Consider the following 22,833-nt stretch of genomic DNA (forward strand, 5'->3'; position numbering starts at 1 on the left):
AGGCAAAATCAATGGTGCACTCTGTAGGGCTGCAAGGTGATCCTCCTGGTCAATAGGCCAGGAGCGTATTCGCGTGCCACAGGGACCAGGATCCATTTGCTTGGGTTGGTCACCGCAACACTTCTCTCATCACCCCACTACACACTTTCCACCCCATGCCCTTTACATTAGAGTAATCAATAGTGACAAACTAATTAACTAGATATGTTAACATGCCATGATGTCAGTGCTTTAATGGCTGCTATTATCCTCAGTCAAATGAATAACATATTAATGAAGAGTCCTCGAAATTACAGCAAGTTTATTTTGACACATGGTCACTATCAAAGTGGGTAATAACACCACTGTAAGCAACAGCCAGTGAGCAGCTTTCACTAGTGTATGTGTAGTATATTCTCATCAGTGACGACTCATTTAATCACGCCTTATTGTTTATTTACAAGATATACAAGACTTTATATGAGATATGTGTTTAGTGATGAGTCATATATTCCACAATACATTAATAATGCATTTATAGTTAAGGAATCATGTCTTTAAGTATTAATGCCCATCAAGTGTTAAAGTTGGTGTGGCAGCCATATAGTAAGTGGATTAGTGTCCATGTGTCTCAGACAGGGCGAGGCTGTCTGTCGCCAAGGTAGCGGGTTCACCCTACCTCAAGGTCAGAGTCGGGCGGCGGTGATGGGTTGTTGTTCCTTCTTCCACGGCCACGTGACTTTCCATCTGAGGCTCGGCGCAATCGATCTGAATCTGAATCTTTAATGGGGGTTGATGGACTGTGGATGGTACTGTACTCTCCTGAAAGGAAGGAAAGAAGGAGGAAGGGGAGGATTAAAAGAGTGTATCGAAGACGAGCTTCTGTTTGCTTTTAGAAAAGACGTTTAAAGGGACCATTTGTATTGATGGAGGACAGACAGCATCCTGTCTGAGACATTACTTATAAGACTGCAGGTAACGAGCGTATCATAACTCAGATGCAGAACAAATAATAAAAGCTGCTGTGCACCATACTGATTTAATAAACAAGAGGTAACAGAGTGCATGTCAACTGGAAATAGCAGAGATGTCATTTATCTAAATTGAATGATGGAAGTATGAAATTATATTTAGTTAAAGCCAGATGTCTTCAGTGCTGAATGATGACAATTTCAAATGCAGTCATAAAAGTTTGAGTGACTTATAAAGATACAATCTCAGTTGCAAGATGAGGCATTAATGTCACATAAAATGATGGAAAATCTTACATCTGAGTACCGGTTTATCTCACCACATAGATGTAGTAGCTCAAATTGTCCTGTTCTTATGCTGCACAAGTGTAGATTTTTGCATTTATTTCATTCTCTGCTATGGAGAACAACTTCCAGGGTCAGCATGAATGTAGACGTTCAGCTAAAATGTTTTTCACTTCTTACCAGAATCAAAGTCATGATCTTCAGGCTATAGAAGGAAATCTGCCTGCGGTTTAATGCCTACCTGCAGGGTTCTCTGTGAGGGCTTGGCTGGTAATGCCAGCGGGTGGTTCCTGGAGGGTGTAGGTAGTGGTGGTTGAAGGCGTGCTGGGGCTGGTGTTGTTACTCGTCATGTAAGGTGAAGTGTAGGGCGAGCTGTTGTAATACTGAGCATACTGGCCCTGGCCGAAGGCTGGATAACTTGGGTAGTCCTGTGGAGTAAGTAGGGTAATGGGAAAAAGTTAGATTTGGATAAAGCTAACTCACATAAGCATGGGATGCCTGACATTAATGCCTTTATTAATTGGTTAAAGTGATGGCAGTCAGACACATGGGCGGGCAATAAACTAAAGTATCTCAGTAGTTTGAGTAAAGTGTTGATTACCAGAATGGCTTAAATATGCTGGACTTATTTCTTGGTTGCTTCTCAGAAAATGGTTCATGATCTTATGTGTGCCTATCTGCTAATGCAACTGCAGGTATTTTAGTCTTACTATGTCCAATGTCATAAGACTAATGTTGTGACTTTGACATAAGTACTACCAAGGTGCTCACTCAGACATAAAGTCAACATGTTCAGCAAAGGAGTGCATGTCTGAGAAGGGCTACAGAGAAAAAAGAGAAATAAGTTCAATGGGATGTTAGAGGGAAGATTTAGATCAAAACATGGAGGCAGACAGAAAGACAAAAAAGTAACAGAACTGAAGAAAATAACTAGGTGGTTTGGCACGGTAATCTGAGAAATGCCCTGAACCAGTGTTGCTACTTTACAGTGCAGATTCCAAAAAATAAATGCAAACACATGTCTGTTCTGTCCTACATCTGGACAACAATCTATCTTGTTTTTGCCCCCCCCCCGCTTTCCTCAATGGCATAATATACATGTTGGAGGAGGTACAATAGATAAGCCTGTGTACAAAGCTTCTGACATTGTGAATGATTTATGTTTGAATGTGTCATGGGTGAAATGTAACATATTGAGTACGCATGTTTCATAAAGATTTCCAAGATCTGAGCCTGCAGTTCAAACATCAAGTATGAAGTGATAGCTGCAAATTGATACCAGATTAGAGAAATAAGAAGATAAAGAAGAAATGCACAGCTACCTGTTGCGTGCTGTTGAAGCCAGTTGAGTTTGTCAGGGAGTTATTTCCTGTGTACAGTCCTGATGTTGTTGTGAAAGTCCCGCCTATGGGGAAAAAAATAGTGGAACTTTTTATGTGCAGACCATGTTATATCAAAAGACAACATTAAATCTGCAGCAGTGTAAAGCTCAGTGCAGAAATAAAATGGCGCGCTGTTAGGAGAAAAAAAAACATTAATCTTCAAACTATTTGAGTAGGTGAATAGAGGGAGGCCTCAGGGAGAGCTCTAAACAGTGGCCTTATCTTTCTGCTCTTCCTTCCTTATCTGTGATTGGATCAGGCTTGATGAATGACACTGCAGAGGTGGGGGGGCAGAACCTGCTTCCAAGCCCGCACAATGTGAAGAACACAGGAGACTGTTGTGTGTGAGCCATCGAAGGGCGGCGTTGGGTAAAAGGGGGTGGAAACGGTGGATGCGCTCTGGACGGAGCATGAGTGGGGGTATTATAGTGACAGAGATGTATATGAAAAGAGGGTTGAAGTTGGGGTGAGCAGCACTGGCAGGGTGTGCTACTGAAATCGAGTCCTGATGAATATGTATGCTCCTCTTTCCACTTGCTCAAAGTATGGTCCTCCTGGGTAATTAAATCATTCAAAAGGGTCGATAGCATCTAATGCCTTAATATCATACATGATATGATTTATAGGGTAGAAGAACAGCAGCTCTCCACTGGGGCACAACTTCTCTCCTCAGCGGCCATCCACCTGTACCGTCATGTCAAGTCAGAGAACAGCAGGAGGGACAGCTTAAAGGGGTCACAAACTGGTAGAGAAACCGGATCCTAATTCTTGAGATAACAGTTATTGTGACTGTTCAATGATCACCGAGAACAAAATAGGTAAAACTGAAAAATTTGATCTTACACAAAAATCTGTCTTCATTTGTACGCCTTGATCCACAAATGAATCTTTACCTCTTACTTTAAAATGTTTTAAAAAAAAAGAAACAAAATTTTCCAAATTTTATTGCCTGAGGCATTTAAATTAAACTCAAATATTTATATAATGACACACAATAACTGTAAACTGGTCAACTAAATAAAACTGATTTATCCATAAAAAAAAAACAAAAAAAAAAACAAATGTAGTGAAGCGGATTCCCATTTGAGCAAATGAGCAATAATTATGTTTATAAAGAAGTTTAATTGCAAAACACTTATTGGAAAAGCTGTGAGCAGGGAGCACGGTGTGTTGATGTGGCTTTTATGTGTAGATTTTGCATCAACTTGTTGCGATCCAAAATAATGACCGCAATTAAGAAATGATTACTTCTGGAGTTTAGTATAAGCAAATTATTCTGCCAATAGTGTAATACATATGTTAAAATAAACAAAGCCAGAAATCAAGAGTTTTGGTCACTTTCTCTAATTAGTAACAAATGACTGAATTTTAATGATTTCATTACAAATAAACTGTTAAAAACATTCAGCCCCAAAACACTGGGCTTAATTACTCATCCATACAAACGCAGCATGACTGTCCACACAGCCGTTCTAAGTAAAGAAGCTTCTTTAAGCAGCTTCTTTACTTAGAACCATACTTGTCCTCCCACAGCCAAGAAAGTATCCCACAGCTTCAGTGAAAACGAGGCAGGAGATAGATTTACTGTTCCTAAATGAGGACGTAATTACACCTTTGTTGTCAGACACAAACAGAGGGAGTTCCTTTCATCCTATGGTCATTGGCCCCATCAGGAGGGCCCTCCCACACCGTGACAAACATGAAGCAGCTTTCAAAAAGGGGGGAATGATTAGGAAAGTTTTTGTGTGTGGGTGGAGGGGAGTGTGTGTCTGTGTGTGTGTGTTTTGTCAGTCAAAAGATAGAAACAAATATCTCTAAATGACCAGAATCCAATAATTATTTGTGCAGTCTATGCACTTTCTACTTCCAACTAATACAAAACACTGCAGATTGCTAACCTGTTTTCCATCCTGACACGTATCAGCACTTTTTATCAGAGCTGTTCTCTCTCTTTTACTGTTTAATATTTTAAGACCAGGAGGGGGATTTGTAAAACTTTTCTGTGTTCGCTGAAGAAAGTTCAACATCATGTGAAACTCCAATCGAACAATAAGACAAAGACAAGGAGTAAAGCCTGAAAGGACAACAAATTAGCCTAATGCACAGTTCAAACAGTCATAAAAGCTCTCACTGGCAGGTTCGAGGGTCGTTCTGTGGAGAACAAGGAGCCACATAAAAGCTGAGAGGACCCCCACTAGCCCGGTGAGAATGAGCCCATGCTGTCTGGAGTGGTGGTGCTGGTTATAGCAGAGGGAGAAAGAAAGGGTCTTGTGGTTCCCCGGGGGGCATGTTTTCTCTCCCTCCCCCTGTCCTGCTCCAGTTAGTTCACTCACTCAGGACCAGACCTCATCCCTCCCTCCTCTCCTCCTTCCCTCCTGGCTTCTGGCTCCACAATTGGAAGTCCATTTGCTTTGCTTGATCAGTCTCCTTGCCATGGGCTATGTCTATCATCAGTGCACAATATTTGTAGCAGAAGTTTGTATGCCCCACTTGGGAATAGGCTATCAAGTCCAGATGGGGCTCTCCTTTTAAAAAGGCAACCGAGGCTTCAGCTTCTTCAGCTCGCAATGCCATTGGGACAGAATGCTGGAATCCAATTATTCACCAAATTAGCATCTGCTCAGTGCCACCATAAATACAACGTCTCTGTCTCTATACACCTCAGCCTTTTTTTGATACTTCATGAGATACCCTACAAAAAAATTGCCCCAAGTGCCCACTTTATGATTTGGTGCCCCATCTTTAGCAACCACACAAAGCTCCATGGCATCAGACATGAAAGAAAAGAGCAAAAACATTAATCTAATCGTCCTCTGCCTTGACAGCTGGCCACAGGCTGGTGGCAGCGACGCTGACGGAAAGGGGAGTATCAGATGTGGAAAAAGGAGTCTTTGGTTGGGACACCCAGGCCTGAGGCACATTGCCCAGGCAGATCAATAGGCCAGAAAGAGTAATGATGATGGTGTGGCGGAGGGCCAGAGCCACAGTTAGAGAACCCAGGGCCAGAATAGTGGTCAATCTGTCATCTTACATGGCTGTCAATTACTAACGCACTTAACGCTAACGTGGAGGAAAAGATAGCCAGAGATAGCTGAAGAGAGTGAGGGAGAGGCCGAGATAGACGGAGGTTAAAAGAAAGACAGAGTAAGAGCATAATACTTAGAAGATGAATGGGAACATAATACTGTCATCGTGAGTTTAACCACTAAGGGCAGGATAGCAGCTTGTGCATTCTGCTGCACATGCACCGACTCTTGTTCCTGACTCTCTCTCTCTCTGCCTCGCCTTTTTTTCAGGTGTGAAGTGTGCTGCAAAATCTCTGAATGTGGTCAACTCTATTTGGTTAAGAGGCGTGGAACAGAGGCTTCCCCTGCCACATCTGCTGCTGAGCTGGTGTTATTTATTGTGAGATGCTCTGGGGGCTTTTCAGCAACATGTGGAGATATTTCAACTGTCACACTTTAGATATTATAGGAGAGAATACAAAGACTACACTAGCTGCTAGCTCGCCCAGTACAGAGTCTTTCTGAACCAGAGACAAGCAGAAAGAGTGTAACGGATACACTCCATTGGGCATTAGGCCTGATCTACATTTAAACTGACTATAACTGGACAGAAAGAGCAAAAAAGGGGGAGTGCAGGGTGCACAACTCATCTTAATCGGTTTCAAGGGCATAAATCTCTATGTTCTCAGTTCTTAAACAAATGAAAATATGATCACAGGGAGAGAAAAAACAAAGGCTGGGGAGCGACATGGCTGGTGCCTCCTAAGTGCTTGCCATTTTTCCATCTGTGTTGATTCTTTTAAGAGGAGAGGAGAGCAAAGGAAAGGCAGCCATTGTGGCTGCACATAACACCGCCAGTTGCAACCACCATCAAGGGTGAGGGCGAGGGCTGTGCTGTGAATAAGTCTGCAACTGCATGTTAATAAATCTGGATCTATTTTTTTAATGTTAAAAAAAATATATATAATAAACCTTATTTGAAAAGGCCAAATTTTACATGAGTATTTTGTCAAATTATTGCCATACATACTAAAAGAGACCTACTAAAGAAACAGCAAATATATTGTTTGTTTTTCAATCAAAATCTGCCTTGCTCACCATTTAGCTAGACATTTATTTTGTATGTTGCCTTTAAGGGAAATTCACTGCGTCTCATGGTGCATTTTTTTTAATGCAGAAATCCCCTTACTTCTGAAAAATGGAGAGAGGAAAAAAAGCAAAGAATTCACAATGATGTCCTCACCCTGCATCTGGTAGCTGTAGGGGGCCTGTCCTGTCTGTGGTGTTGTGAAGCCAGAGCTGTAGCTTAGGAAGCCCGTCTGTCCCGGGGATTGGGACTGGCTCAGACCCCCCTCCGTCTTTATGCCTGCCCACAATGGACCTAAATCAGTTAGTGACACCAGATCGGTTTGATGCACAGACAACAGTCAACACAGTTTTAAATTACACTGGACAGCAAAGGGACACCACCTCTGTCTGTTAGCATAACACACTAATCACAGTGGATGAGTGGTGATTATCTGTTACTGATTTTCATCATTTGTTGTTTAGAAATTTTATCTTGCACCGAGTTCCATCACTCTGCAAAACAGCACACTACTTTACTCGAAAACCAAAAGGCGTGTTTGGTTTATGATTGTTTTATTTTATGATAATAATAACTGTTATTATCATTTAGCATAGGTCACATGTGAAAAGATGCACAAGTAACAAAACATTCTGCCTGTGTTTGTTAGCTTCCCTGACCACTGTTTTGGCTGAATCGGTCACAATGTAGTCTCTATGCGAGGGTAGATTGCAGGACTCCATTCAAATAAACAGCGTAAATTCCTCCACATATTGGAGAGTCTTCTGGGGTCAAAACACTCTGAAGACTTTGGACAAATAAAGCCTACAGTAAACGATGTACTCTATGCTTCTCCTGCAATGCCAGAGGAAACCAGTTCTTGTTTTGAGATTTATAACAGTAATCTTTCCGATCTATCTGAACAGCTTCATAAGCAGATTCTCTTCTATTGCACTGCAGAAGAACATGCAGGCACTAAACAACAACTCAGCATCTCTGTTGCTTTTGGTTTACTGGTAGAATTGTGGGAACATGGTTTAGTATGAGCAAGGCACTTTTCCTGAACTTCAGGAAGGAAAAAAAAAATTAGTTGTGCATTTCCGAGTCTTTGGGGTAATACAATTTCAAGAAATCTGACATTGTTAACTTTTTTTTTTTTCTTTAGCAAGAGGTAATCATTTGTTTTAATCTTACCATAAGCTGGTATGCCATAGGGCTGCCCAGGCTGGGGGTAGCTAGCATAAGCTGCGGCCTGCTGCATTCCTGTGGTGTACTGCGCCTGTCCATACGCAGCCATATTTTGGGATGAAGGGGTAGGAAGAATATGCGGATATGTTCTGCTATTTGAGAAAAGAAACAAGAAACTAGAGTGAGAAAGGAAGGCAGGAAGAAAGAGGACTGTGTTTTACCCCCAAAACCATAACGCAAACTTTGCTAACTGACAAATTCCTTGTGATTGGGTGACTTCGTTCTAAACTCCAGCCAAGCTGTAAGATAGACAGCATAGCAGAGCTCATATACATAGTGAAAGAACAACAAATGGCAAAGGAAATTTTTTGCAAGATAATAATTACAACAGATTTCAGAGCGCGCAGGCTGCAGACACCCATGCAAACAAAGCCAGTCAGAAAACCCCCATCTAGCAGAAGGATCTAATTAAAGATCGAAATGAAGTTGGATGCTGCTTATTTTTTTATAGAAAAATAAAAGAAACCTTACTTGGAAGGGTAAATCTGTGGAGAGAACTGGTGCGTTTGTCTTGGGCTGAAGCCACTGGTTCCAATAGCTGAGGAGAGTTAAAAAGAAAAGAGGCAAGCACATATTTAAACATTAAGAAATAAGGTAAATATTATCTTTTGCCAACAGAACTTCTGGATTCCAAGGAAACAGTAATTGCATTGCATTACTCTATTTATTTTGGTAACCTTATTTAAGGTTGAAAACCGGAGCGCAATAACGAAGCAAAATAATCAGGTAAAAACATCAGGGCCTTCTGCTGACCCATGTATCTCTGAGATACTTCTGGGCTGCTATGACAACCACTGGTGTAAACACACATGATGGTCTGGATCAGTCTCAGCCAGTGGCTTTAGTTGCTTTGGGCCTTTTGAGCCACAGCCATATCTGAAGTGACGTCACTGACTGCATCTGGTGAGAGCTACTCATTCTATCATAATGTGGTTCCCTTGTTCTGTTAACTTGTTAAACTACAAACAACTCATACAAGTATTCTTAGTAAGAATAACTCAACACATTATTGCATTTGTCAGTCAGCCTGTCTGAGGCTCTCGCATTTTCTCTCCACAATAATCAGTTGATGCTCAAACTCACTCCCGTCCCGTTCAACAATGTATACATTTTTACAATTTTTTTGCCTTCATGAGAATAACTAAAATACACCTTAACTCGTAAAATTAGTTCTAAAATTATTGGACTAATTGTAGCTGTGGGGCATGTAAAATTAGGTAATATCAGTTGTTTCACTGCATTTTCCTTTCCTATCAAATGCTTTTCCCCAGAGTGACCTCATAGATCAACCCCATCTTTTGCCAGATGGTGCAGGTGGCACTGATAGGTAGATAGGTGCAAAGTAGGGAAACTGACACGAAAACCTTTTATCCCCTCAATGCCTTAATGTAAATCAGTCTGCTATTCTAGTTACATCACATACATACTGATTTTTAATTATGGCTTTTCATCAACACAGAGCCCTACTTGAGATAAGCCAAGCAGCCTTCACACAAAACTGCTGGCAAGCTCGAGTTAAACTGTCAGTTGAACTAGCTAGTGTGCTTTAAAGCCGAACAACTCAAAATGCACTCGGCTGCTAATACAAGTTAGTTTGAATTTTTTTTTTTAATTCTTAAATATGACTCATGTCTTTGTATGTTTTAATACTGTGGAAGTTCATTCCCATCAAATCAGTTTAATAAAAAGAGGAACTCTCCTCATTTAGTAGTAGCCTAATAAAATGAGGTATGCCATACTAATACACTCATTTACCCAGTCCATCAAATTATATCAATTACAAGACTACTTTTAACATCTATAATTATTCTGTAATTTGATCATAACTTAAAAATAGGCCTTTGAATATTAGAATACTGGAATATTTTACCTGTCACCTATGTGCACCCACGGTAACCCTAAACCCACAGAGCACCTGTGCATTAAGAAGAATATATACATTTACTGCCGTTTTAAAGCTTCGGTTAAATCTAAAAGTTGGTGAAAATAAAAAGTCAAATAAAGAAAATCTTTAAAAAGAAATCATATTTGCAAAAACAGCATGCAAGGCGAATCTTTTGCTAACATATTTAAACTGTAAATGGTATTTTTTAAAAAATACAATTATTTGTGCTAATAAATTATTTTGAATAAAATCAAAATAAGGTCATAAAACACAAGGGATGGGTGTATAAATTAGAAAATATCGACCTTGACAAAATAATTAACAGTTAGCTTAAAAAACGACAACAATTCAGGGAAACGAGAATCTCAGTCTCGGTATTTAACTGTACCAGAGAAGCAGTTTTAAAATGTCTATCTAATCGGTCGTGACATGTAAAATAAGGGATTTGGTTGCGGGGGGGGTGCTAACTGTATGTAACTGTATGCCGAAACCCCTCACACACGTTATTAATATTGAACACTTTTCCCACATCAGTAGCACCTGCCACTGGACAAAACTTGCTCTTCTGAAGAGCGCTTTGGGTTTCCCCTATGGAGGATATGGGGTATAAGATTACTAAATTTCATTAATACTGTCAGAGACAAAAGTCATACAGTGATTTATGCGCTTTGAGCGTATCGTATCAAGTATTTAGTTAAACAGCTTAGGAAATAAAGGACAATTAGCAGCAAGTTAATACCATGTACAGTTGCATGTAGTGCTATTAATAAATGCTTATAGTAAAGTGATAGATACTGCAGAAGGCGGAAAAGCAAGATAACCGCAAAAATTTAAAATAGCAATAATTATTATTATAGTTCCAATAATGCTCGTCATGCTCTGCGGGCTTTGTTTTATTCAGTAATGTATTTATGTGTGCGTGTGTGTGTGTGTGTGTGTGTGTGTGTGTGTGTGAGAGAGAGAGAGAGAAAGAGAGACAGAGAGCGAGGGTGAGAGATGCTTCCTTGCTGAAAGGAAGGTGTGAAAACCCTGGCTCTGACAGGGCACTTGGGTAACAGCCCGTGGAGCTCGGGAGCCACTGGGACAGCGTGTCACTCCACTGGAGAGACAGGCTCAGTGCATTACAGGTCATAATTCAGTCCGCACTGACATGGGAACCAGCAGAGCGAGTACACACACACACACACACACACACACACACACACACACACACACACACACACACACACACACAGGTGAATGCAAGCACAGCATATATATATATATATATATATATATATATATATATATATATATATATGCTGACAGTTAGGGTAGAGTCTCTTGTTCTTAAACACACCGGCAAACAAAAACATACATTGCAATGCAGTTTTAGCTGAAGGGACACTTCCTGGGTAACAGCTTATCAGTCAACCATCTCTACACTCATCTACTGTGTGTATGAGAGAGCGGCAGCCAGACACACACATGCACACACAAAAACAAAAGTCTTCCCGTCTCACCTGATCCTGAGAAGCTGTCTAGAGAGGTGTCTGCTACTGAGGTGATGATTTCGCTGCTGCTCATTGGCTCTGTTTTAACTGCAAAACAAGAGAAAGCCACATTCTCACCAAAAGCACCGAATCAACGTCAGGAAAAATAAAACTTGAAATTATGTATCACTACATTAGGCGTCCACATTTTCACAATCAGAAAATACTCTTTTGGAAATAATAAAATTTGCTTATAGTAACTTTAAACAATGCATTTAAAATAAGGTCAGTTAATTTAAATGCATGATACATATTGTATATATTACATTTGAAATCGACCACATACTTACATATTATTGTATTTACTAATTCTTTTTGGTAGTATATGTCCGATGGCAGAGTTTCTTTTTATGACAGTGACAAAATAAAAAAAGAACAAAATTAGAATTGTAAGTTTTTACCTACTTTGAAAAGAGAGTGCATTCCATTTACTGAGAAATACTAAACTTTTCTATTATTACTTTAAAGAAAATAAACTCCTGGCATAGCAGTACTTAGATGTGGGATGACTGAAAATATCTGCTGTGGGTAGATATGTGTTAAAGTCGCTGATAAAAAAAAAGTGATACGCAAGTACAATTGAAATGTCAAGGAAATATATGGAGTATAAAATCTTTTTAAGAGGGTAGGGAACGCTGTTTGACCTCGACTCTATTATACAGCTCAGCGATAGATTTGCAAAGACAATTTCACAGCTATCTGACAGCTCTGGAATCTTTGAAATCAATCCATTTCACTCCAGGCGGCCTGAAGGATTTTTTTTTTCCTTCCTTTTTGGCAAAACAAATTGACAATGTGGGCAAGGGAGTCATGCTCAGTGGAATCCCTCATGGTTGAAGAAGCCATTTGCTGTCATGTTTTACATGTTTCCAGTATGCTCGCTCAGTGCAGGAACATATGTTGACGAGGGGTAATGCTTTTCAACTGCACACTGATGAAAATATAGTGGTAAATGCATGCATAGACTAGCACTCAGGTCACAAAGCACACAATAACCACTGTATTCAGGAAATCAGCATGGAACATCCAAATGAGGGAAAAAAAAAAAAAAAAAAGCTCAATATGCAAGTTCACAGTATGACCAATAACTGACAATGAACTCAAGTCCAGTCTGTGTCAAACCATGCTCGAAACACAAAAATTACAACAAATACCAGAGTTTCTGAATGAAAGGCACAATAGTTGAGGCAATTTTTATAATTTTGCAGCTGGTAAATAGTAATATAATTTTTATGTGAGACTTTAAAGAATGCAAATTTCTTCACGAGTCAAGAAGATGGTTCAAAATTACAATGCGTGTTTTCAGCTGAGTTGATAGAAATAAACACCAAGTATTGTCCTTTCATCGTCACCAAAAGTAGACAAACCTGCAGCGGACTGTGAGTTTGAACCTAACAACCAGTCTGCAGTGGTAAGCATTGTGATGTTATCACCTATGGGAAAGACAGAGTGGCAAAGGGACACATGACAGTTTGTATCACGACTACGGGTCCTGTGTGTCATGAGCAAACAAATATTAAAAAAAAAAAAAAAAATGCTCGAGGCAAAAATGATCCTGAAGATAATTTGACAATAGGGTGCTTTTAATAAATGTCGTTTTTGTGACTTGGACATGACTCCTTCACTAAACAAAGGCTCAGACTCGAAGCACAGGTGAATCGCCTGAGTGACTAACTATGTACAGTAGAAACCACATGCAAAGTTCCATCATTTCCATTTGTGGGCTTTGAATAATTACATGGGTGCTTAAATAAACAGCTAATAGTCACTGGAAAACAACCCATACAGGCACTAAACTGTGTCAAAGCAGCAAACAGTCTGTAAGGATCTATTGCATCTACTGCAAACCAGCAAATTCTATATGAATCCACTCCACATTTGAAAGTCTGGCCATATTATTTTACAGCAAAAAAAGAAAAAATTCTTGATAATGTATCCTAAAAAAATGTAAAAATTTGATTCAACACTCACACTCGCTTAGAATGGCTTTACTGCTTCTAATGCATCAATGCTCCGATGAAATATTTTCAGATTTCCTGTCACAATTTTCAGCAATTGTAGGAAATTTAGGAAGCATACAAACGGAGAAAGCTAAACGTACACGCAACAGCACTGCACACATACCTTCAGTGCCATTGGGTGTCATGGAATTGTTACTGATGTGTGAGTTGTCGAGGTTGGGACCATTAGGAGATTCACTGCTTCCACTTACTCGGCTGTGCGGACTGGCTAGATCCTGCATTTCCATAGACCTGACGAGACACACATGCATGCACACATCAAATCAAATTAGGTAGTCTGGTTTCAGGGAAGGCGCAGAGCTCTCATGCACAATACTGTGTACACAGCACGCACAGTACAAAATGGTGAAAAGACGATAAAGTAAAAACTATAAGAGATAATTTAAAAAAATATTCCACTAGAATCACAGTCAAAAACACACAATTTAATGCAAGTTTACTGAATGCCATCTTGCACGTGATATTTTCTGCTTACTTTAAATAATGCAATTTTTATACTGTGCTTAGTAACGGGCAAAAAAAAAAAAAAAAGGTATCACCTGAAAATGAAAGAAGTACACAAAGCAAAAAGTAACAATTATACACACAAAAACACAGCGTGGAACTGGGAGTGATGAAATGATTGGTAAACATTTTGACAGCACAGTTTGAGATTTCTCGCAGTTTAACACGATGTGAAAGCAAAATGTTTACTCTTAATTTAATCTGATGTTTCTTGCAACAGAAATGGCCTTAAGTATCTATCGCTTTGTGTGGTAATGAAGACTGTTAACAGATGTTTGCTGGTTGGAGGCAATGCTCAACGTGCCTGTTAAAAGCGAAGCACTCTGCTTGATTATAAGAGTCTATGCCTCAGTGATGGGCAGATGAGAAGCTCATGAGGCATGTGTTTGCTCTGGCAAGCTCCTTAATTGTTTCTGTGTTTATACAAAAGACCACGCCACTGAAAACATTATTCTCTCTTCTCATTTGTGTGCTCAAAGGATCTGATCGAGCATAGACAATGGAGCTGAAAGAAGGCACGAGTGATTTGAAAAGTATGGCCACAGAATCTACACCCCATTTGTTTCTGCCGCTGCTCCCACTGCAGTAGTGAGTTAATGAAATTAGGATAAAATGTTTTGTACATTATACTGTCATTTTTAATTATATTGCAGGGTTCGGGGCATCTCTGCTATCGATAAACATCGGCCCTTACACAAGGCCACAAAGATAAATGCTCAAGTAACTCTGAGTAGTCTGAGTGATATCAGATGCCACCAAGAAACAGAATTATGAGATAAAAAAACATTAAATTATGATAGGCATTCACTGGGTTTAAAATGACATTAAAATGCTATTACATTGTAATACTTTCCATTAGATTTTAGCAGATGTGGTCATTTCTTGTGGTTTAAATTCAAATTAATCATTTATGGAAAACATATATATATATTGTTTTTTTCCAGCATAAAATGACACACCAAAAAGGTAATGTAATTAACAAAAAACAGTAATACAAAAGTCCAAGTCAGTTTTCTTTACGCGTGCTCCAGTAATGGAAGCTGCTTTGCCTTTTTCCCAAAGGTATATTAATTTACTCCTCCCCTAAAAATATCACACCCTCCAAGCATACTCTTAAGGATGATCCAGAATAAACTGACCCTATTTCTTGCACACACAGCTTAATCCTGTTTTCTTTTCCTTTGGCCAAACTTTTTTTTGTCATTAACTGATAGCTAAAAAGCCTCCTATCTCTAATCAGCCAAGCCAAGAAATGCTGACAGTTCTTTAGCAGAGTTTCTGAAGTAATCTCTGATGCCACACAGAGAGCTACATGTCTCTGATGCTCCTGGCACTGGCACAACTGTGCTCTTACCTGGACCTAGATGGCTCTGAGTCCTCTCAAACCACACTCCCTTTCTTTATTCTGCCTCCACCTGCCCCAGCAGAAACAATGTCACTCCTTGTTATTGCAGCTCGATGTCACAGTCCGGAGCCATCCATGACACAAAAAGGCTTGTCTGAGAAAACATTATTGTTATTCTGGAGCAGAATGGGAAGAGAGGGCTAGCAGGGGAACAGAGGCTCACATTGTCTCGCTCTGAGCCGCAGCCCCGCTCCACTGTTGTTTCCTCCTCCAGGTCCTCCCTCCTCCCTGAGCAAGGGGAGCATGGCCAAATGACGGAAAGGTGATTCATCATTGGTCTACGACAGCTGCAAACTGGATTAGCCCTCCCCCAATCAACATGCAAAGCGGCTTAGCCAAGGTAAGCAGGAAGGGGTGGGGTGGGGGGTAGGGGAAAGGGGGAGAGGGGCTGAGGGAGTGAAGGTAGGCAAAGGGGTGAGGGGTTGGGGATAGAAGGGGGATGAGGGCCAGTAAAGGGTGGGAGAGCCTGCCTACTTTCCTGCTTGAGGTAGCCTGCTGCTGCTGGAAGGAAGATGGGACTTGTTGAGCAGTGGCAAGTCAAGCGTGACACCCCTAGCATCTTCAGCAGATCTTTCATCTGCAATTGACACTATCTGAAATTTATCAGCACTCCTCCTCTAGGCATACTGACAGGTCCTAATGATCATCAGGGCTGTCTTCCCCAGGCCTGTCCCTGCCTGGGGCCATGGCACAGTAGAAAAAACACACAACCTAACAGCCGACTCACAACGCACATGAAATAAAGAATGCGAGAAATAGACAGGCACTTTCTCTCATGCTTATGTCTTTTTCTTCAGCACACAAAGACACATAACTCATGCCTGTATGTCTGCATGTGTACACACACACACACACTCATGCACAGGGCACTACAGAGGCCCCCAGATGAGTGGCGTGCACACACAGACACATCTCACACAGACAGGGCACTTTAGAGGCCCTCAGATCAGTGGTGCATCTCAGACAATGAAGGAGCCTGGAAACGAGAACACGGAGAGCATATGGAGCCACATATGTTTCCTATGACGCTACGAATGCCTCTATTACTCTCCTTTAGCTGACAGTTACATTTTGCTGTCCACTCCCACTCTGCTTGTCTCTCTGCAAACATCAAGCAGGGCCATATACTTGCATGGCTATAACACTATATTAGACCTGACTCTAGCCCACCATGGGAATACAGGGTCCAAAAAAGGTCAAAGGTATTCATATGGTCAGGAAAAAAAAGATGTATAAAGTCTTTTTTCAAAAATCCTGGCATGATTTTTTTAATGGCTGACTGTTTACATGAGCCAGGGTAACCTGAGCTGCATGGTCTTAGTTTTTTTTTCTTCTTTTTTTTTTCCCCCCAACAGGCTTTGCTCTTCACACCAAGGCAAAGCCTTCATGAACACCATTCCAGCTTTACAATTTGCCTTCTCTCCCAAGGCTTATGACACAGCCATCTTAGCAAAAATAACCAGCATATTTCCTTCTCACTTTCATTCTCATAAACCACGGACAAAAACATTTCTTCCTCCTAGTGTTTCCTAATACTGAAATGCACAGAAGGAATAAAGAAAAAATGCAAATAAAATATATATTTATTGAATATAAAGAAAATCCACAGAGGCAAAAGCAATGAAGATGAAAGGGAAACATTTTGCCACAGCACATTAAGAGAGATCACAGAGTTGGGGGAAGTTGTCAAGCGAGAGTGTTGTGGTGGGCTGATGCGGTATGTGTGTGTGTGTGTGGGGTGGCTGGCTTCTCTCTTCACCAGTTCATGCCAATAAAGCCATTACCATACTGGTGTCTCAGCCTTTGCCAGCAGGTGAAACCAGTCAGGTGAAGAGAGTGAGGGAGCTGGGAGAGCAGAAGGGAGGGGGGGCTTGGATTTAAAAGCAAAAACACGCCTTTCTTCTTTGCCGCTAAATTTTTTTTTTTAAAAAAAAAAAAAAAAAAAAGTTTGCATTTAGCATCTTTGATGTGCTTCTTACTTCAACCTGAACTGCCAGGTCTTTGAAGCCAACAAGAACAAAGCCTGACTAGATAAAGCGCTGGAAGTGTCATCAAAAAGAAAAAAAAAAAAAAAAGAAAAAGAAAAGATGAAGCGCCACAACATGCTTCATTCAGAGCCATTTGCAGGCTTTTTTTTTTTTTTTTTGCTACGCTTTACTTATTTCAAGACCTGCATTTCCAAAGATAAATATAGCTACAGCCAAGCTTTTAGCTAGATCATCTGAGCATGCAGGGTGCCTGACCAGGCACACACTGTTTCTTCTTCTTTGCTGCATAAACCTGTTACTACACAAGCAAGAGTGGCTCATTTTCACATACACGCTGTAGTAATAATTTTCACATGCTAATGCACATTTTAAAACTGCAGCAAAAGACAGTAAATAGAATGAGTGAATTTCCTTAAGAGTTGTATTTTCCATTCACTACTTCCTTTGTCATTTCTAATACATATTCATCTTATAGTCCACACACACAGTCCTCTGCATTTTACAGACTATATAAGCCATGTGTTGTGCGTTACAACTTTTGCAAAACAATGCTTTAATCAAAATCTAACTTTAAAACAACTAATCCCCACTTAAGCTGGTCAGCTGAATCCACATGGTGGCCCAGGAAAAATAAATCCACTTGCAAAGAATGTAGATGCAGGCAACAATTGGACACAGATGTGAGTGGAATTAGGCACAGTTTACAAAATGCTACACTTCACTTGTGTCTCCATACGTGGCCAAAAAAAATGACGGCTGCCAACAATTGCAACATTAAATACACTGGTGCTTTTTCACTCTCTCAAAGTTGCTAATTTTACATAAGCACTGCACATTTCTGATAAAATGAAGTCACAGCTGGTGTATTTTAATTATCTGATTTTTTTTTCTTTTTTTATTTAAAAGGAAAATTATCTAAAAATTATTCTTGAATAAAATATAACACGCGGCTTTATTTGTTGTATTACACACATCTAATGGAGGAGTATTCATCATATTTTAGCACCGTGTGCGACTTGCGGTGACAAACAAAAGCGCATGGTGCTTCACGTGCAATTTAAAATTTTGCACTTGTCTGCAATTAAAAGCACAATTATTAACAGATGTGCTGTTTGTTGATGTGCAATTTGTCTCTCTCATTTGGTTCAATATGACACTGTGCTCTAGCAATTCGCTGAATGGCTACATTAAATCTGTTAATACTGTGCTCTTCAACCTTCGAAATTATTTCCAGAAGGCCACTTTGCCTTTGAGGGGCCATCAAACAAGATTTAAGGTGGACATTTTATCACAACCTGCCTACCACCGTGAGCACTGCAGAAAAAGAAAAAGGTGAAAAAGTCCAGGGACAAATCGGAATGATTATGAGACTTTAATACCTGCCGTTTTAATCGCCTCAAGTCTGAGACAGCAATCTGTTATGTTTAGAAAAATTAAATACTTACACAATACTCATTTAAAATTTTATACTTCTAAATTGACACCAAAGGTTGCAAAATAGTTTTACCAATAGTTTTATTTTTTTAAGCAAAAACATAAAGAAATAAAACAAATTCTAGATGCTTAGTTTTGTCTGTTCAGAGTCACATTCGCAATGCAATGGAACCCCAGAAATCCATTTTCTCAGTAGCTTTCTTATTATTGTGACTCAGCGTAAACATATTGCCCTTTACACACAAAAGCACAAGTGGGTATTAGTGATTGAGGACCTGCACCAGCAGTCATCAGGAAAGCTTAGAAAAGGTTCAGAGTACTCATTTCCTGCTCTTTCAGCCACACATTTCAGATCTAAACAGTGGCGTGTTAACAAAACAACACCCCAAAGTATTTAGTAAACAACCCCTTCGCACTAAATGCCAGGCATGGGCTACTTAATAGGTGCTTCCCTACTACCTTCTTCCTTCTCTTGTGCTCCTTTCCACCTCTCCATCTTCCTCCCTAATAGTTGAGTGAGGCTGGATCAATTAGCTCTCTGTGTCTTTCACCATTTTCAATCTCCTCTCTGAGAGAAGAGGATGAGGGCTTGGCCGGCTAGACACATCCATACGGAAGACATCAGTCCTTGGGCAAACAATGCCACCATCACCGCCGACCACTCCTGCTTATAAACACTCCTGCTACACATGCATGAAGCACTGCAGCCAGGCAGAGAGACCCTGATCTCTCCCCGTGCAAAGCAAATACACAGTGTAAACAGCCCCAAATCAGCCTGCTCATTATCTGTTAATTGGGTAAATATGGTTATTGTGTGAATGAATGGCTGCAGCAGGCGGTCAAACACACTGTCATGTTTGTCTACATAGAGCGGAGGCCAGTTTGGCTCACTAGGCAATCCCAACTTCTCTGTTTCCTCTCTTTGATCAACACACACCTTTCTAAACTCTGAAAAGGGCACGCGTTTGAAAATGCCAGGAATTAGAGGGTGAAAAAGGAAAAAGAAAAAAATTTTAGAAAGATGAAATGCGCTTCTCTCTCACACACTCACACACACACACACACACACACACACACACACACACACACACACACACACACACACTACAATAATTCCTCGACTTCAGATGTAAGCCTGTGATCATACGCAGAACATTAAACCAGAACATCCTTCAATTAGAGAGGCTGGTGATTACAGCGGGTGAGTCATCTTCACTGCACGTGAAACACTGGCGAACAGAGACGCAGCACGGCCGAGAATCGAGGCCTGTTGTCTTGTTTAGAGGCTGAGAGCCTCTCAGGTCTTGCAGCATTCCTCGCTTCAGCAGATGGCATTAGATGTCAGCTGCTTTGACTGAGCTCATTTTGTTTGTTCTGCCAGTATAAAAAGGAGCTACGACAGTCCAGCATCTTTTCCACACCCGAACAAAATGTAAAGTGGGCTAAGGAAGAAAAATTTTAAAAAGAGGGCTCCCGTATTTCAATGGTAAATTTACAATCATTATTTTTTTTAATGGTGTTAGGAGATTAAAATGTATTTTTACTCATGAATCAAAAAAATTAATATCTTCATTTTTAAACTGCAAATTGTTATTATATATATATATATATATATATATATATTTTTTTTTTTTTTTTATATAAAAAATACTTTTTTAAAGATAAAATTAATTTAAATTAAGATTTTTGTAGGCAATCTTGACTGAAAAATTTTAAAACTATTTAGACTGTATGTACCATAAAAGCAGAACTAATGCATGATTTTTCACAATATAAAATTTTTGGCTCTAAATGGCTTTTTAAATGGCTTCACTTTAGATTTTTAATTGACTTTTTCTCAGGATATTAGCTGGATTTATTAACACCTGAAATGCACTGAAATATTTTACCTATTTATCTTTTATCATTAATAAAGTGCAACTACCATATGGAAATTAAAACCCTCCTTTTGAGTCTGTATTAACATTATTATTGTAATATGAAGTATTACATTTCTGCTGTTTTATAAATCTTAATCTCGATGAGATTATGCCAATAATTAATTGCCTCTTCCTGCTGACACTAATGATTTAATTGAGTATTATGAGCTTGCTTAAATACTAATACAAATTTATGAAAAAGAGAGAAAATTGGATACACACTATAATACTCATGAAAAACGGCCAGTAACGCAGCATTTCAAATAAATAACACACAGAAATTAAAGTCATACTCACTAGAATTATGGTTGAATCCCAGTGTGTTTATCCCTTCTTATATCTTCATTAAAAAAATCTTCTTGAGAAAGATCGTTCAGTCCAGCAGAACGGAAAGCAAACTTTCTAAAACAGTTCTCAGCTGTTGGTAGAACCTGTAGCACAATAAATGTAAACTATAAAACTACTTTTTTCTTTTTCATTTTAGGTGTTGGAACCCATTGAGCCCCACGCGGTATCTCAGGAGACTCGGTCCTATTGAGAAAGAGAGTTGTCCGATTACTGCTTCAGGCAGTGACTAGTGAGTGTCTGAGGAAGAGGGAAAAAAAGAGAGAGAGTGAGAGAGCAAGGGAGAGGGAGAGGGAGGGAGAACGAAAGGCAGTGAATGAGGGAGGGAGAGGGAGGCTGCTGCCGTTTGAAAAAGCAGAAAAGTTGCTCGGTGCTCTCACAGGAAGACTTTGGGTCTGGAGGAGGCACGGGGGAGTTGTGCCTCACACCAGCTTCCCATATGTCATTAACTCAAAGCTTTAAGCAACAGAGTCCTCTCCAGATTGTATCAGTGGAGACTAAGACAATGAAAAGGCTGATCTCTCCACTGGCCTGTCTGTCCACTGGAACAGCAGACTCTGCTCACACGCCCTGAGGGCTCACACTTCTCTTCTCCCCCCTTTCTCTGTTGTTTTTGTTATGCTCTGTTTTTCACCACAAACCACATTTTTTTGCTTTCTCCTGTGAGCCTTGGGTCATTGCTGGACTTCTTTCTGTCACAGAAGGACTTCAGAGAGTAAACAAGGGGCTAGGTCATTAGCTAAGGTGATGGGGAGCCAGAGGTTCAACAGCGGCCGAGAAGCTCGGCTCTGTTCATCTCCACAGCACTCTAGTGGAAGTCCTCCGTCAACACATACACGCAGCATCTGTGTGCAAGGTAATGACTGCCTTCTGTCTGCTCCAGGTTATTATTTCAACTGTGCAAAGCTGCTACACAAGGCCACGCTGCTACTGATGAGCTTGAACTGGTGATTTATTCAGGCTGGTGATGAGGCGTGTACAGATTTTGCTTCAATATGTCATGACATTCCCCCCCCCCCCCCCCCCCCCAGAATTTCAAGCCTGTGTAAATAATGGTTGCGATATCAGTGAACCATTTAAAATATGTTTAATTTCCACAAAATAAAGCTGTGGGTTAAATACCAACTGTAATACTGACAAATGATTACCAAGAAAGAGGAAACCATACATTTACTATGGTAAAGAGGTGGTGAGAGAAAAAGAACACCCACAGCTAGAAGAATAGTGTGCTGTGTTAGTGGCTGAGCTACTTGAATATCTCTGTTAACTACTAGTCACTTGGTGATGATAAGAAATGAAAAAAATGTTACGCATGTCAGTGAAAGGGCACGCTCAAATCTTTATTATTACGACAAGTGTTTATTTAATTTTAATGAAACTGAGTTAATCAGTTTGCACCTGATCAGCTGTAGTGTTCAAGACCCGTACTGAAAGCAGGTCGACACCAACCAGCCTCTGTGCAGCAGTAGTCAACGAGGAGCTGACAGAAATAGATCCGGGTGCACTACTCCTGATTTAAACGCAGTGCAGTAATGATGTGGACGTGCCCGAAATGCAAGCGCTGCCTGCTTTTCCGAACCCTCTACCCACAGGTAAATCCACAGGATCACATTGCTATATCAGATCATGAAATATATTGCACATTAATAACTAAATAACTAAATTAACTAATAGATGCTTTGGGACTCTCAAGTAACTAGTTCTAATAACAGATGGGTACACATGCCAATTAAGTTACTACATTCATTCAGTGACTCTGTTTTAAGCAGCTGTATAAAATTAGATTGAGATGTAATGTTGCAAGTGAGTTATTTTCAAATTGCACAGTATAATTATCCAGAGTTGTTTATGTCTCATTGAGTAA

General features: G+C 40.1%; 1 protein-coding gene across 5 annotated transcripts in view; it reads right to left on the minus strand.

Moving 5' to 3' along the window:
* eya1 (EYA transcriptional coactivator and phosphatase 1) overlaps nt 1–21,189 on the minus strand; it is a 39,105-nt gene extending 17,916 nt beyond the window's left edge. Inside the window, exons 1-10 of one of the 5 annotated variants that reach the window (XM_030756295.1) lie at nt 20,922–21,189; nt 13,478–13,605; nt 12,721–12,786; nt 11,324–11,401; nt 8,408–8,474; nt 7,883–8,028; nt 6,866–6,988; nt 2,558–2,640; nt 1,477–1,663; nt 659–801 (exon numbers count right to left, since the gene is read on the minus strand). In XM_030756295.1, coding sequence (XP_030612155.1) covers nt 659–801; nt 1,477–1,663; nt 2,558–2,640; nt 6,866–6,988; nt 7,883–8,028; nt 8,408–8,474; nt 11,324–11,401; nt 12,721–12,786; nt 13,478–13,601 — 1,017 coding nt within the window. In that variant the 5' untranslated portion in view covers nt 13,602–13,605; nt 20,922–21,189. Of the gene's footprint in view, nt 1–658; nt 802–1,476; nt 1,664–2,557; nt 2,641–6,865; nt 7,004–7,882; nt 8,029–8,407; nt 8,475–11,323; nt 11,402–12,720; nt 12,787–13,477; nt 13,606–15,232; nt 15,503–20,921 lie in introns of those variants that run through there. The other 4 variants (XM_030756293.1, XM_030756291.1, XM_030756292.1 and 1 more) reach the window with 4 other exon arrangements.
* Nucleotides 21,190–22,833: the final 1,644 nt, after the last annotated feature.

Source organism: Archocentrus centrarchus, chromosome 20 (assembly GCF_007364275.1).
Source record: "Archocentrus centrarchus isolate MPI-CPG fArcCen1 chromosome 20, fArcCen1, whole genome shotgun sequence".
NCBI classification, from domain to species: domain Eukaryota; kingdom Metazoa; phylum Chordata; class Actinopteri; order Cichliformes; family Cichlidae; genus Archocentrus; species Archocentrus centrarchus.